Source organism: Mustelus asterias, chromosome 18 (assembly GCF_964213995.1).
Source record: "Mustelus asterias chromosome 18, sMusAst1.hap1.1, whole genome shotgun sequence".
In the NCBI taxonomy this organism is placed as follows: Eukaryota; Metazoa; Chordata; class Chondrichthyes; order Carcharhiniformes; family Triakidae; genus Mustelus; species Mustelus asterias.
This window is the reverse complement of record NC_135818.1, coordinates 35849117-35864743: the sequence shown is the minus strand read 5'-3', so window position 1 is coordinate 35864743 and position 15627 is coordinate 35849117. Positions and strand designations below refer to the sequence as shown.

Sequence of the window (15627 nt, the reverse complement as noted above, 5' to 3'; positions counted from 1 at the left end):
TGCTCGGGATGAAAATCATCCTCATATTTAAATTAAGAATCAAAAGAAATGTGATTGTTTTGCAAAAATAACAAATGGCTTAGAAAGCAGCAATAGTTCAGGAAGCATTTTACACAGCCTCTCCATCACTGTATTGGCTGCATGTTGTCAGCTAATACAACTGAAGCTTAGATTACAGATATAGTTCCAATGTTCCTTTCTAAATAGGACCTGGGTTTAAATCCATCTTTTTTATTTATTAATTTATGGAATATGTGTATCGCTGGCTAGACCAGCATTTATTGCTATCCCTAGTTGCCCTTAATAAGGTGGCAGTGAGTTGCCTTCTTGAACTGCTGCTGTTCCTGAGGTGTAGGTACATTCACAATACTGTGATGGACAAAGGCCTCTGTTTCAAACCAGCCACCGTGAGCCCACAACATAAAATTGTTCTTTTTGGGTTGTTTTCATTGTAATTTTGATAAAAACTGGACTGTTTAGCAGGTAGAAGGTTAAGAAGGTGAACACACGAACTGGAAAGGGCACGCTGAGCCGATACACTTACAAAGTCATTGAATTTTGCAGTTTACTACTTGTCACTTAGCTTCCAATCAGGGCCTTTGAGTTTCATTTTTCACAAATATTGATGGAATTATGGGCATTATGATTTCCAGAGTACCAATAAAAATTTGGGAGCCCACACAATACAAGAGAGAATTTAAATCATTGTAAACCAGCAATCCATTAATAGTAATCTAGTTCAGTCCATTCACACATTGTAACAGATGAAGTGTGATTTCTGTAAGTCAGTGCCCAGATGAAGCAAATATAAAAACCAAGGGGCTGAGGGATCTTGGAGCGTTCAGCTATAAATTGGAAAGAAAATCTGGAGAGTTGTTCTACAGCTGTGTCTTCCACCCCACCTGACCACAGAAGGTAGCCGTGTTTCCAGATTCCCGGAACAAGGCTGCTGTTCCAAGAAAGTGAACATAGAATTGGGTTCAACTACGTCATCTCCTCTAACCCGTTCCAATAGCTTGGTTTACACACAATATCAAGCCTCGCTTTTTGGTGAGGTACTTAGTTGGATGCTGGTGGCTGGACTGGTAGTGACTGGCAGTCATGTATGTTGGAACTGTGTATTAATATAATTCACAACTTTATGAAAATAGGAGGGAACATTGTAGGCAGTGGAGAAAAGAAAATGCATTCCAGCCCCAATATTTATGGTGAAAAAGGGGAGGGTATGGGTGAGGCCGGAAGCAGCTGATGAACCAGGCAGGCAGGAAAGTGAAGGTTCATTTTTAAAGCCAAGACCTTATTAAAAACTGGAGCCCCTCTCCTGTCTGTCCGTCTGAATTGCTCCTCTTTGTTCTCAGTTTTTCCTCTTCAAAGCACAGGTACAGGGGAATCCCCAATGGAATCAGTGTTCTGTCCTGTGCTTTACAACTGAAATGTGTTAACTTGATTATGGCTGGAGACTTGTGACTGCAAATATGTTGGGATCTGGGTCCTTTGGTGATCCACTAGCCAGAATGGGGGCCAGAAAAAGCAGGAATGCTCCTGCTGGCACCACAAAGAAATTCTAGGCCACTGTCATCATATGCTCCTCTTTCTGCATCTATGCAACCCTGCACAAACCAAGTAGGTAGGGATGTGTGCGTGTGCGTGTGCATTGAAGGCGCACATGCAGTGTACCATCTGTACCCTCGCTACACTAATGCTTCCTCCAAATGGTGTGCAATATGGAGGTGTACTGATTTATCAGGAGCGGGAGGTGGCAATTAGGAGGAGGTTTCCTTATTGATGTTTAACTTGAAGCCATGAGACTCCATTGGGTCCAGAGCTGATGTTCAGGATTTCCAGAGGCACTTCCACCTGACTATGAAACAATCTGCCTTCACCTCTGGTAGGTCTCTCCTGAAAACTGGATATATCCAGAGGTGGTGTTGGAGAATTCTGGGATGTAGTTGATGGTTATGACTCTGTGCAGCTGTACACCGCAGACTGGAAAGTATGGGCAATGTCTCCTGTAGCAGCTTGGGGGAAACCAGGGAAGAGTGACATTCAGGGCAGCCTGTAAGGCCCTTTAACTCTTGACCTATAGACTCTGTGGATCCGGTAAAATTTCCTACTATATTTTATATATTCAAATATTACAAATTCTTGGCTACTGAAATTCAATAACTGTTTGCCAGTTTGGAGATTATTAAATAGTTATTTACCTTATAGCCTGATGATTTGATATGAACTCCTCTCTTGGTCAATGTTGACTTCATTCTTATAAAAAATGATCTCTCCAAGCTGTTGTCAATCGTCAGCAAAGTTGGGCTAGTAGATTCTATTGTGGAACAAACAAAAACAGCATTAGTGACAGGATTTTGACCATGTAAGCTTCAATTTTGCCATGATTTTGTTTGAAAGTATGCTTGTTTTTCTTTGCTTTCGTCACCACTAGCTGGCAGTAAAGGGGGTATTTCCAACTTTTTTGTACAACATATATTTTGACCATGTTTCAGAAACCAATCATTAAATTTTAAAAATGTCCTAGAGGAAAGTGGTATAATATTGTAGAAGGATTAGAACACATTTAGCTTTCACAATACATTATTCACTGATCAGTGCCTTGACAATTTGCTTTCCTGATATAAAGCTCAATTTCACAGTCTGAGGGTAGGATTCTCCCAAAAAAATTCTAAGTGCCGAATTCACGTAAAAACTGGAGTAAATCCTGCTGTTTTTTCCAGTGGGATTTTCAAAATGAATTTCCCACACTCTGTGCACTGCAGTGCCCTAGCGTGAACCTCATTAAAAATCTGTGGGCAGGGCCTTTTCCCCCTAGAGCCACTGCGCTTGCGCTGATCTGTCATAACGGAGATCGGCGCATACACAGTAGCCCCACACTGTCCGCCTCCCGATCGCTGCCCAGTTCGATTGCTGGCCAGCACCGCGAGCCCTCATTGCTGGCCGTGCGACCCCTCCCACCACCTGATCGCTGGGGTCCCGGATGCGTCCAGGCCAGCCCGTCTCCCTACCCCCTCCACAGGCAGTCCCAATCTCCCGTTTCCCCCCCCACCCCCCCACCCCGTTCCCCCCCCCCCCTCGGCCACCCCACCGGCAGCCCCAACCCCACACAGCTCCGACACCCCCAGCAGGCCGTTCCCCCCCCCCCCCCCCCCCACCCCCACCCGATGACCAGCCCTGATTGCTGGCCTTCCTCCGTCACTGATCCCAGTGCAGAGTGGCAGAGGGTCCCCCACCCCCTATAAGCTCCCCAGAGGCCCCACCCGCTATAAGTCCCGTCCCCTCTGGCCCCATCCCCTTGGTACTGCCCAATGCCCAGCAGGCAGTGTCAAGGTGCCTCCGGGCATTGCCACTTTGCCCCTTGGGCAGTGGCAGGGGGCCAGGCTGGCAATGCCAAGCTGGCAATGTCCAGAGGGCACCCCCTTCCCCCCGATCTCCTGGAGGGGCTCAATGCCCCCCCTTCACTGTAGCGGGGTCGGGCCGCCAGCTCCCCGCTAGTGGGGAGCTGTTGTAAATCCCATTGGAGTGAAACACTCCTGGTGGGGGGGTGGATGCTAGCGGGCCTGGAGACTTCAGTCCTGGCCTGCTAGAGCAGCACAGCGGGCTGGGAGAATCGCTCCCTTAATCTTTAGGTCACATGATAAAATATCATGGTGGTGACAGCAATTGGGAACCAGTGATGTTCGATGTAATATGCAAAGTTTAAAAGGACAGCTCACTCACTATAAGATGTGTGTAGACATCTTCAATAGTAAACAGTAATATTTTGTTATGCTTGATTTTTGGCAAACTCAACCACTGCCATTTGTTTGAACAGATCCTATACAACAAGACAGTTAAAATTTGTAAAAGATAATCCACATTTTTATCTGCATTTCAGAAGAATAGCAGAGCCCATGAATTCAATTATTGATAATTTCAGCTTTGTAATGACATCCTATTGATAGGTTACTCTCTGTAGTTCTTTCTGAAAATTCCCATTTTTGAAGGCACTAATTTTGCCTTTCTGAAGTTACAACCATTCTCCCTCATTCGAGGGTAAAGTGGTGCAATGCTATAAATTTAGCACTTTCACTTCCACTGATTAAAAATGAATTACTATAAAATTCTTCTCATCATCTAACACACTATAATATGCCAACAGCTTTTTAATTTTATTTCATGCAGTCTGTAATGCACTATCTAGGCAGAAACTTCAACTGTAAGAGTTTAATTCATCCCTCTAATCCAATCACATCAACCTTATTTTTCTTATCAGAAATTCTCATTTTGAATTAAATGAGCTCATTAGTTTTAATCAAAGCCAGAAAGATCAAAACTTACACTTAAATGCTTTAGATCAGAACTGTCACTCAGCCGTGTAGTTCTATTTTGTGAAAGCATAAGATCAGAGCCCCTTGGAGCTGTTTTTTTTTCCCAAGGAATGCTGATAATATGAGAATGATAGATGTCTCTGGAATTAATTTAGTTCTCCCCCCAGTTTGGTATGTAGGAAGCTCAGTGACCTATCCAGCAAAACTGCAGCTTTGGTACATTGGTGAGAACTGAGACTTAATGAGATCTATTTGTGAAACAGGAGTATCTAATAACTGGCCAATATGTAGAAACTAAGAAGAAAGATTTTCACTGGTTTTCCAATTACACTGAAATCATAAATGTAATCTTTGTACACGTATTCATACATTTGTGATAAACACTAAATGCCAGAAAGCTCACTCCCTCCCCCACCTCCCCCAACCCAGGTGAAGACAAGATTGGCTGTGCTTGATTGCACCGTTTCCTGCAGATCAATAGCCTGCCAACATTATTATCTAGGTTCATGCTCGAAACTGGAGGTTTTCTGTGTGCACCTCGAGTGCTAATGCTTCTACAGCTGATACTGTGGAACTGTATCTCAAGAGGAAAGTTTCAAGTTTATTTTGAAAGTAAGCAGTTTATTTTCCGACCCATAGTTTGATCCTTCCCAATGTTAATGATTTTAACCCCCAGGGTTTGACAGATGCATGAAGTGCCTGAATAAAGCGCCTGACTGAAGCCTCATGATTTATTGAGGCTGGATCCAATGACTTTAATCAAACCTCAATTCCATTTTTATTTGAGCTTGAGCAATAGTTTTTCTGTCAGGCTGGAGCAGGAATGCAGACAGCAGAAGAGTAAAATCTAGCAGGTGTGGGAAACGCCACAATGAAAGCCCAAGACTGCCCTGTGGCAATGCAAGAACACCTACCTGCCAGTTACCTGCAGCCAATGGTTGCTCAAGTGCTGCCTGATCTTTCCCTGCAGACAGCTGCACTGTGCAGATTGGTAACTGGCAACTCTTGGGTTGTCTTGAATTATCTATTGAGAAGCACCAAATAGGATTCCCATAGCTCTAGCCCTAAATGAGAAAATGTCTTCAACTTTGTTTCCACCTTTCACCCCTCCCTTATCTCCGCATGGTCCATCTCTTACTCAACCTTTCCGTTCTTCAACTTCTCTATCTCCTTTTCCAGAACCCACCAGTACTTATTAAAAGCCCACTGACTTCCACAGCTACCATGATTATACTTCGTTCCACCCCGTTTCCTGTAAGGAATCTCTTCCATTTTCCCAGTTTAATTGTCTCCATTGGATGTGTTCTGATGGCATGATCTTCCATATCAGCTTGTATGGAGAATCATGTCATCCTTTAGCAAGATCATGTCTTCCTTTAGCAATCGAGGATTCCTCTCTACTGTGGCTAACATCCTGGTCTTGCCTTTTCCCATTATTTTGCCCTCATCTCTCCTTTCTCCCTCCCTGAACCATGACAGGGTATCTCTCATCCTCACCTTCCACTTGCACCCCCACCCCACTCCACTCCAGCCTCCATATTTAATGGATCATCCCTTGCTTTACCATCACCTCCAGCATGATGCCACCTCCAAATTTCCTTCCTCGCTCCTATCAGCCATAATCCTATCGGTTAGTAGAGAAGACTCAAGGAGTGTAAATGGCCTAATTTTGCTCCTAAGTCCTGTATTCCTACATCCCCACTTTAACTAACCATCTCATTCCCACACTGACCTCTCTATCTTTAGTCTCCTACATTGTTCCATTGATGCTCAATGGAAACATGAGCAGAACCTCAAGGTTCTAGGTACTTTACAGCCTTCCAGACTCAACATTGAATTTAACTTTAGCCCTTAACTACCACATCAATTTTTTTTTCAGAGGACAGGTGCTAGTATTTGAGGATGGCTGTACACAGCCATGATGAAAGGAAGAGGCTTGGTTGATGCTTGAGTTGGGTATCCCCTATTGATACCCATTCACAATGGACAATCCATCGAAATACTGTGGCTACAAGAGCAGGTCAAAAGCTGGAATTCTGCAGTGAGTAATTCACCTCCTGTCTCCCCAGAGTCTGTCCACCATCGACAAGGCACAAGTCAGGAATGTAATGGAATACTCTCCACTTGTCGGGATGAGTGCAGCTCCAACAGGACCCATAGCTTGACATAACCAAGGACAAGGCAGCTCACTTAATCAACACCCCATCCACCGCTGACACATCCACATTCACTCCCTCCACCACTCATACACAGTTGCAGCAGTGTGAAGGACCTAAAAGATACACTGCAGGAACTCACCAAGCCTTCTTCGACAGCACTTTCCAAATCTACTTCTACCTCCTCAACAGAGAATGGCAGCAGGCACCTGCAAGTTCCCCTTCAAGCCGTGGTACCATCCTGACTTGGAACTATTTCATAGAAACATAGAAAAACTACAGCACAAAACAGGCCCTTCGGCCCCACAAGTTGTGCCGAACATATCCATACCTTTTAGGCCTACCTATAACCCTCCATCCTATTAAGTCCCATGTACTCATCCAGGAGTCTCTTAAAAGACCCTATTGAGTTTGCCTCCACCACCACTAACGGCAGCTGATTCCACTCGCCCACCACCCTCTGTGTGAAAAACTTCCCCCTAACATTTCCCTGTACCTACCCCCCAGCACCTTAAACCTGTGTCCTCTCGTAGCAGCCATTTCCACCCTGGGAAAAAGCCTCTGAGAGTCCACCTGATCTATTCCTCTCAATATCTTTTATACCTCTATTAGGTCTCCTCTCATCCTACGTCTCTCCAGGGAGAAAAGACCGAGCTCCCTCAGCCTATCCTCATAAGGCATGCCACTCAATCCAGGCAACATCCTTGTAAATCTCCTCTGCGCCCTTTCACTCTTTCCCACATCCTTCCTGTAATGAGGTGACCAGAACTGAGCACAGTACTCTAAGTGGGGTCCGACGAGGGTCTTATATAGCTGCATCATTATCCCCGGACTCCTAAACTCAATCCCTCGATTGATAAAGGCCAGCACACCATACGCCTTCTTAACCACCTCCTCAGCGGGGCTGATTTTAGAGTCCTATGGACCTGGACCCCAAGGTCTACAGTACTAAGAGTCTTTCCCTTTATATTGTACTCCTTCATCCCATTTGACCTGCCAAAATGGACCACTACGCATTTATCTGGGTTGAAGTCCATCTGCCACTTCTCCGCCCAGTCTTGCATCCTATCTATGTCCCTCTGTAACTTCTGACATCCATCCAGACGAGCCACAACCCCACCAACCTTCGTGTCGTCAGCAAACTTACCAACCCATCCCTCCACTTCCTCATCCAGGTCATTTATGAAAATGACAAACAGCAAGGGTCCCAGAACAGATCCCTGGGGCACACCACTGGTGACTGACCTCCATTTAGAAAAAGACCCATCTATACCCACTCTCTGCCTCCTTTGGGCAAGCCAGTTCTGGATCCACAGGGCAGCAGCCCCTTGGATCCCATGCCCTCTCACTTTTTCGAGAAGCCTTGCATGGGGGACCTTATCGAACGCCTTGCTAAAATCCATATAAACCACATCTACCACTTTCCCTTCGTCAATGTGTTTAGTCACATTTTCGAAGAACTCCACCAGGCTCGTAAGGCACGATTTGCCTTTGACAAAGCCATGCTGAATATTCTTCAGCATACTAAACCTCTCTAAATGCTCATAAATCTTGTCCCTCAGGATCTTCTCCATCAGCTTACCAACCACTGAGGTTAGACTCACCGGTCGGTAATTTCCTGGGCTATCCCTATTCCCCTTCTTGAAAATAGGAACCACATCCGCAATCCTCCAATCCTCCGGCACCTCTCCCGTCTCCATCAACGATGCAAAAATCATCGCCAGAGGCTCTGCAATCTCTTCCCTCGCCTCCCACAGTAAACCTGGGGTACATCCCATCTGGACCCGGCGACTTATCTATCTTGATGCCATTCAAAGATTCCAGCATCACCTCTTTCTTAAAGTCCACATACTCAATCTTTTCAGTCCACCGCATGCCCGCAGTACATCTACCCAGGTCCTTCTCCTCTGTGAAAACCGAGGCAAAATACTCATTCAGCACCTCTGCCATTTCTACTGGTTCTGTACAGATTTTCCCACCTTCACCTTTTATAAGCCCTATTCCTTCACGTCTCATCCTTTTACTCTTCACATATTTATAGAACACCTTAGGGTTTTCCTTAATCCTACCTGCCAAGGCCTTCTCGTGACCCCTTCTGGCTCTCCTAATTTCCTTCTTTAGTCCCTTCCTACAAGCCGTATACTCATCTAGATCCCTATCTTCGCCAAGCTCTCTGAACCTTTTGTACGCTTTCCTTTTCTTCTCGACTAGGTCCCGCACAGCTTTCGTGCACCACGGTTCCTTTAACCTACCAACTCCTCCGTCTGCTCGGAACGTTATCCTGTAGAACTCTAGACAGACATTCCTTGAAAAACTGCCACCTCTCTTCAGTACATTTCCCCGAGAATACTTCCTTCCAATTTACTCCTCTAATTTGCTGCCTTATGTCTTCATATTTCCCCTTGCTCCATATAAACGCTTTCCTAGCTTGCCTGATCCTCTCTTTTTCCAATGCAAGCATAAAGGAGATAGAGTTATGATCGCTATCCCCAAGATGCTCTCCCACTGAGAGATCTGACACCTGTCCAGGCTCATTGGTCAGTATCAGATCAAGTACAGCCTCTCCTCTTGTAGGCTTGTCCACATGCTGTGTCTGGAAACCCTCCTGAACACACCTAACAAATTCCTCCCCATCCAATCCCCTTACCCTAGGGATATTCCAATCTATGTTTGGGAAATTAAAGTCTCCCATCACAACAACTCTGCTATTATTGCAGCTCTCCAGGATCTGTTTCCCTATCTGCTCCTCCACCTCCCTGTTACTATTGGGCGGCCTATAGAAAACTCCCAGCAAAGTGATCGACCCCTTCCCACTCCGAACTTCCACCCACAGAGACTCTGTAGACAATCCCTCCACAGCATACACCTTCTCTATTCCTTCATTGTTGCTGGGTTAAAATCCGGAACTCCCTTTCTAACAATACTGCAGGTTTACATTACTTATATCAGGTAGACTGCGGTGATTCAAGGCAGTTGCTCATCGCCACTTTCTCAAGTGTAATTTTTGACATTACCAGTGACACTCTCATCCCATGAAAGAAAAGAAATTGGCAAGTTAGTCTGCACCCTGCGATCTATTTGCTTTTTCCCTGCATTGAACTAGCCTATGGAAGCCTATTTGTTAAATTTGTCATGTTTCCCTCACCATTTGCTAGTGTGCTGTAACAATTTACACCTCCTTTGGATCATTATTTGTTTATACACCTGCCTTGAGAGGTTTTGTATCCAGTGGTAGTGTCCCTATATCAGGGCTAGAAGCTCTGGGTTCAAGTCCCACTTCAAGGTTTAATGGCCATGGAAAGTGCATCCATGAGGTGGTCAAACAGATTGTTTGTCGGCCTGTAAATCCTTCGAATCCAGCTGATGGCAGAGGAGTGGGAGAATTCCTTTGATCAGTAGCATGCAGAGGGCAATGGCAAACGGCTGTACTACTTTGTCAAATGTAATCATGGACCGTACAATGGGAGCGCATGGTCACCAATTCCCTCTTAGGGCAGGTTACCTGTCTCATTCTTCTGTCTTGCATTTTAATCACTTTTGTCACTTAGCCATTCGTGGCCTGCACCCTGTCACAGACCTTTCCATTTTATACTTTCCCTGGCTCTTATTTAAAAGTTTTCCATCTCTAAAATCTTCCAGATCGGTTGAATGATGATCAACTTGAAATCTTAAGCTGAATTTTACTGTGGACTTCAGGACCCCGACATTGGAGTGAAAAGCAGCAAGATTGGCTCGGTGAATTTACCACAGGTCCTAATTCATCGCCTGCAGGCTTGCTGTCCAATTAAAAGAAGGTGGTTGAGTTCCAGTTGGTGCCAGCCCATAAAGAGAAAGCCGCTGAAGCAGCCAGGAGAACTCAAGGGCATTTCAAAATGTAGATGCCCGAGGACAGGTATCTAAACATGAAAATTTAAGGGACTGAGGATGGTCAGCCTCACAGACATAGTGCAGGTTCTTCCAGGCAGATTGTTGGTCTGCCAGAGGGAGCCAGCACCTTCCGCACACAGTGGGGTGGTTACCTAATCATCTGCAAAATGCCAGCTGCCCTGTATATTACCCCATTGGAGCTTTACTTATGCAGCCTGCCTCTGTCTGTTCCTGGGAAACATCCCCAACAGAGGAAATGTGGTGGGGAGCTCTCCCGATGCAGTTCCTGCTATGTTACCAGCTCTTCCACCTTTGCCCTTGCAACTTGTAGACTTTGTTGCACTCCATAGATGATGTGCGAGTATTTCCAGCAGTTTCTGTTTTTATTTTAGATTTCTAGCATCTGGAATATTTTGTTTTTCTGTATAAGTTCCATTGTTTTCAATCTCATAGATAGCGCTGCGACAAGAAATAGTTTAATGTGTAGCCAGTTGGATTGCTGAGGTCACCAGCTATTGTATGAAGAAATTATGAGTCAGTGAACACAATTGATCAGCTACAGTGAAAGCTAAATTGCTAATAAACTAGGTTGCTGGAAGTGAGCACACCAGACTAATGTCTATAGCTGGGGGCTGTGCATTTGATACACCTGTCTGTGTAACCCCCATAGAAACAAGCTGCAAACTATTGCACTCGTGGCATGTATCTGCTGACACTTTGAGTAGATTGGAAAGTAGGGTGAACAAAACAGATCCTGAAAAACAATAGAAAGACATGCAGTTGCTATAGTTTCTGCTCACAGATGCTCTTGTAGTTTACCCTAACGTGAAAACAGATGAATTATCCGCACTAAAACACCGTCATGTCACTTTTACTCGAGCTTTTTCTACTGCTCCAAAACAGGAAGCCTCTATGCTTTTTGTCTCTCTCTCTCCCTCTCTCTAATCTCTCTCTGTTTAATGTGATACATTGTTGTATTATCTGTAAATATCTGTAAATGGCTCAGAACTACTAGTCTAGGAACTAATTGTTATGTATGAGTGTTCGGGGGGGGGCACATTTTACAGCTGCATAACAGACTCATGTGAAATGTAACCGAATCAGCTCAATCTGGTCCCTCTATTGTACCAGACAGCATGGTACAATTTAACATAAAGGGCAGGATTTACTGAGCAACCCGCTGTGTGTTTTACAGTGGCGGCAGGCAGACTGCCATTGGTCAATGGCAGGATGTTCTGCTCCTGCCATTGTCAATACGCGCTTTGCACCATTGGTGGGACCAGAAGATCCCACCAGCATGAACAGCTGGAAAATGCCGGCCAAAGAGTTTCTCAACTTTCCAAGCTTAAAGTGTGATTAACAACAACTGGGAACCAAAGACAAGAAGAACATAGCATCTATCCAAAATAAAAGATGTTTCTTTGTCTCTGTCTCTTTTTCCAAAGCAGTCTCACAACATAATAAAAAATAATAAGTAACAAACATATAGATGTAAACTGATGTAAAATGGGAACCGTAATGACAAATGTAACAGTGAGTAAGCTGGCATCAGACAGCTGCCTGCTAGAGACACTTCTAGATTCCTTTAAAAGGGCAGGATTTATCAGAGAGCTGCCATGATGAAAGCTGATTATATATTTGGACTTTGACACCCCATAATGGGGTGTCACTCACTTGCCGGGTGGGGGGGGGAGGTGGCTGATGCCAGTGAGTTGGGGGTTGGGGGCGGTTGCCTGAGATCAGGACAACCTTTAAAATTGGCGCCCCACTCTCCAAGGAGCTGACCTTGCCACCATCTTTAGGTCCTCACTCCAAAAAAAATTCAGAGTGTGGGTGAATTGTGAACTGAATTGCACCAAACCACCCAACAGGAATCTCAATGGTTTTCTCCTTGGGACAACACTTCGAAATTTATTGGGTGAATTCTGCCCAGCAGCTCCAGCAAATACCATGACACAATCCTAAATATCTCCTGGAACCAGTAGAAATGGCAGAGGTGCTAAATGAGTATTTTGCCTCGGTTTTCACAGAGGAAGAGGACCTGGGTAGATGTACTGCGGGCGTGCGGTGGACTGAAAAGATTGAGTATGTGGACTTTAAGAAAGAGGTTGTGCTGGAATCTTTGAATGACATCAAGGTAGATATGTCGCCAGGTCCGGATGGGATGTACCCCAGGGAGGCAAGGGAAGAGATTGCAGAGCCTCTGGCAATGATCTTTGTGTTGTCGATAGAGATGGGAGAGGTGCCGGAGGATTGGAGGATTGCTGATGTGGTTCCTATTTTCAGGAAGGGGAATAGGGATAGCCCAGGAAATTACTGACCGGTGAGTCTAACCTCAGTGGTTGGTAAGCTGATGGAGAAGATCCTGAGGGACAGGATTTATGAATATTTAGAGAGGTTTAGTATGCTCAAGAATACTCAGCACGGCTTTGTCAAAGGCAGATCGTGCCTTACGAGCCTGGTGGAGTTCTTCGAAAATGTGACTAAACACATTGACGAAGGGAAAGCAGTAGATGTGGTTTATATGGATTTTAGTAAGGCGTTCGATAAGGTCCCCCATGCAAGACTTCTAGAAAAAGTGAGAGGGCATGGGATCCAAGGGGCTGCTGCTCTGTGGATCCAGAACTGACTTGCCCAAAGGAGGCAGAGAGTGTGTATAGATGGGTCTTTTTCTAAATGGAGGTCGGTCACCAGTGGTGTGCCCCAGGGATCTGTTCTGGGACCCTTGCTGTTTGTCATTTTCATAAATGACCTGGATGAGGAAGTGGAGGGATAGGTTGGTAAGTTTGCCGACGACACGAAGGTTGGTGGGGTTGTGGCTAGTCTGGAGGGATGTCAGAAGTTACAGAGGGACATAGATAGGATGCAAGACTGGGCGGAGAAGTGGCAGATGGACTTCAACCCAGATAAATGCGTAGTGGTCCATTTTGGCAGGTCAAATGGGATGAAGGAGTACAATATTAAGGGAAAGACTCTTAGTACTGTAGAGGATCAGACTGGGGTCCGGGTCCATTGGACTCTAAAATCGGCCCCGCAGGTGGAGGAGGTGGTTACGAAGGCATATGGTGTGCTGGCCTTTATCAATCGAGGGATTGAGTTTAGGAGTCCGGGGATAATGATGCAGTTATATAAGACCCTCGTCAGACCCCACTTGGAGTACTGTGCTCAGTTCTGGTCGCCTCATTACAGGAAGGATGTGGAAAAGATTGAAAGGGTGCAGAGGAGATTTACAAGGATGTTGCCTGGATTGAGTGGCATGCCTTATGAGGATAGGCTGAGGGAGCTTGGTCTTTTCTCCTTGGAGAGACGTAGGATGAGAGGAGACCTAATAGAGGTATATAAGATGTTGAGAGGCATAGATCGGGTGGACTCTCAGAGGCTTTTTCCCAGGGTGGAAATGGCTGCTACGAGAGGACACAGGTTTAGGGTGCTGGGGGGTAGGTACAGGTGAAATGTTGGGGGGAAGCTTTTCACACAGAGGGTGGTGGGCGAGTGGAATCGGCTGCCGTCAGTGGTGGTGGAGGCAAACTGAATAGGGTCTTTTAAGAGACTCCTGGATGAGTACATGGGACTTAATAGGATGGAGGGTTATAGGTAGGCCTAGAAGGTAGGGATATGTTCGGCACAACTTGTGGGGCCAAAGGGCCTGTTTGTGCTGTAATTTTTCTATGTTTCTACGTTTCTATCTCCATATTTGTCCTCTTCCTCAATGTCACTTCTCAGGCTTAAAAAAACCATTCAAAGTCGCAGATTTAACTGCAAGAACATCATTTATCCATGATCATTTATGTTGGCTAATTCTCTACTATCTGTTTATCTCACCTTCAATCTGAATAACCAGCCAGCAGATCAGGTGATCCAACATTGCAAGTTAGATAAGTTTAGGCTGAAGCTCTGGAAAGAAGAGGTGACTTAACATTGGATAACACTTTAACAATAGCAGTTGAATTGGAAGAATTGGATGGACAATTTCACAGCATGAAACTTGGTTCCACCTGTCACTGACATGGCAAAAGCTGAGGTTAATCAAGTGGCATAATGGAATCCAGGTATCTGTAAATGTAAACAACAAGAGTGTTTCGGATGCGGCTACTTGGGGCACTGTGGAAAAGATGCCTGCGGCCCTGCCAAGGGAAAGATATGGAGAAAACATGGGGGCAAAGACCATTTTGCCAAGAAGTGCAGAAGGAAAACTGAACAGAGTGAAGCCTGGCTAACCACATAAAGGAAACAGAGATGAAAGTAGCATAACTGTAAGACGAGTTAAAGAAGATCAGAGGAGTGAGAACACAATTCACAATCATGGATACATGTTTCTGTCAACAGGAGTAACCACAAGAAAGTTCCAGTGATTGTTTTTGTTTGAGCAGATCTGGCACAGTTCCCCTTAGAGCTGGTGTTCTCAGTCACTGCCTTTGTCTCCTCTGACATGGTGTGTTTGGCCAGTTCCCCAGATAGCAGCAGACGCACTGCGGTCTGGATCTCCTGGGAGCTGATGGAATGCCGCTTGTTGCAATGGACCAGGTGGGAAGCCTCGCCTGTGATGCGCTCAAAGGTGTTGTTGATGAACAAGTTCATGGTGCTTATGGCCTTGGAGGAGATGCCAGTGTCAGGATGAACCTGCTTCATCACCTTGTAAATGTCAATGGAGTAACTCTCCCTCCTGCTTCTCTTCCATTTCTCGGTGCCCTTGAGTGCTGGCTTCTTGATGATTTTCTTGGTGCCCTTCTTGCCAGCTGCTGCTCCTTTCTTATCCTCCACCATGGTTAAGGATCACTTGGTGTTGAAGTGGCAACTATTGTAGATTAAGCCAATGACAGGAGTGCTATTGACAGAGCACTGTGGGAGGGATTTTAAAGAAAATCATGTGCACATCTTGAAAATGTGTCAAAAAAAGGTCCATTCTGTTGGTGCTTCATTGTGGATATGAGATCTGGGGATTGGAATGTAGACGTAGAATTTGTTGTAATTGAGGAGGATGGTGAGCCTCTTTTGAGCAGAGGAACAGCCCAAGGCATTTGGGTGCTACACATCGGATTGAAAGTGTATTCTGTGAAATCCTATGTGAACTTTAGAGAGGGGTTTGGATCAATGTTTCAAGGAATTGGGAACTTACAGAAGCAACAAGTGAGATTAACCATTGCAGAAAATGTGTAATCTGTAGCTCTGCATATGTACAGAACAACTTTTTGGTCTGAGATGGAAAGTTGAGGCAAAGATCAAGGAACTGATTGATCAAGACATTACCAGAACCAACTGAAGGACCAACACCGTGGGTGAGTCCTGTT

At 45.3% G+C, this 15627-nt stretch overlaps 1 protein-coding gene across 1 annotated transcript in view; it reads right to left on the bottom strand.

Moving 5' to 3' along the window:
• The window catches only part of npas3 (neuronal PAS domain protein 3), a 1397016-nt gene that overhangs the window by 81124 nt on the left and 1300265 nt on the right, over positions 1-15627 (bottom strand). Inside the window, exon 7 of the mRNA XM_078233737.1 lies at positions 2205-2320. Within this exon, the coding sequence (XP_078089863.1) occupies positions 2205-2320 (116 nt within the window). The remainder of the gene's footprint in view (positions 1-2204; positions 2321-15627) is intronic.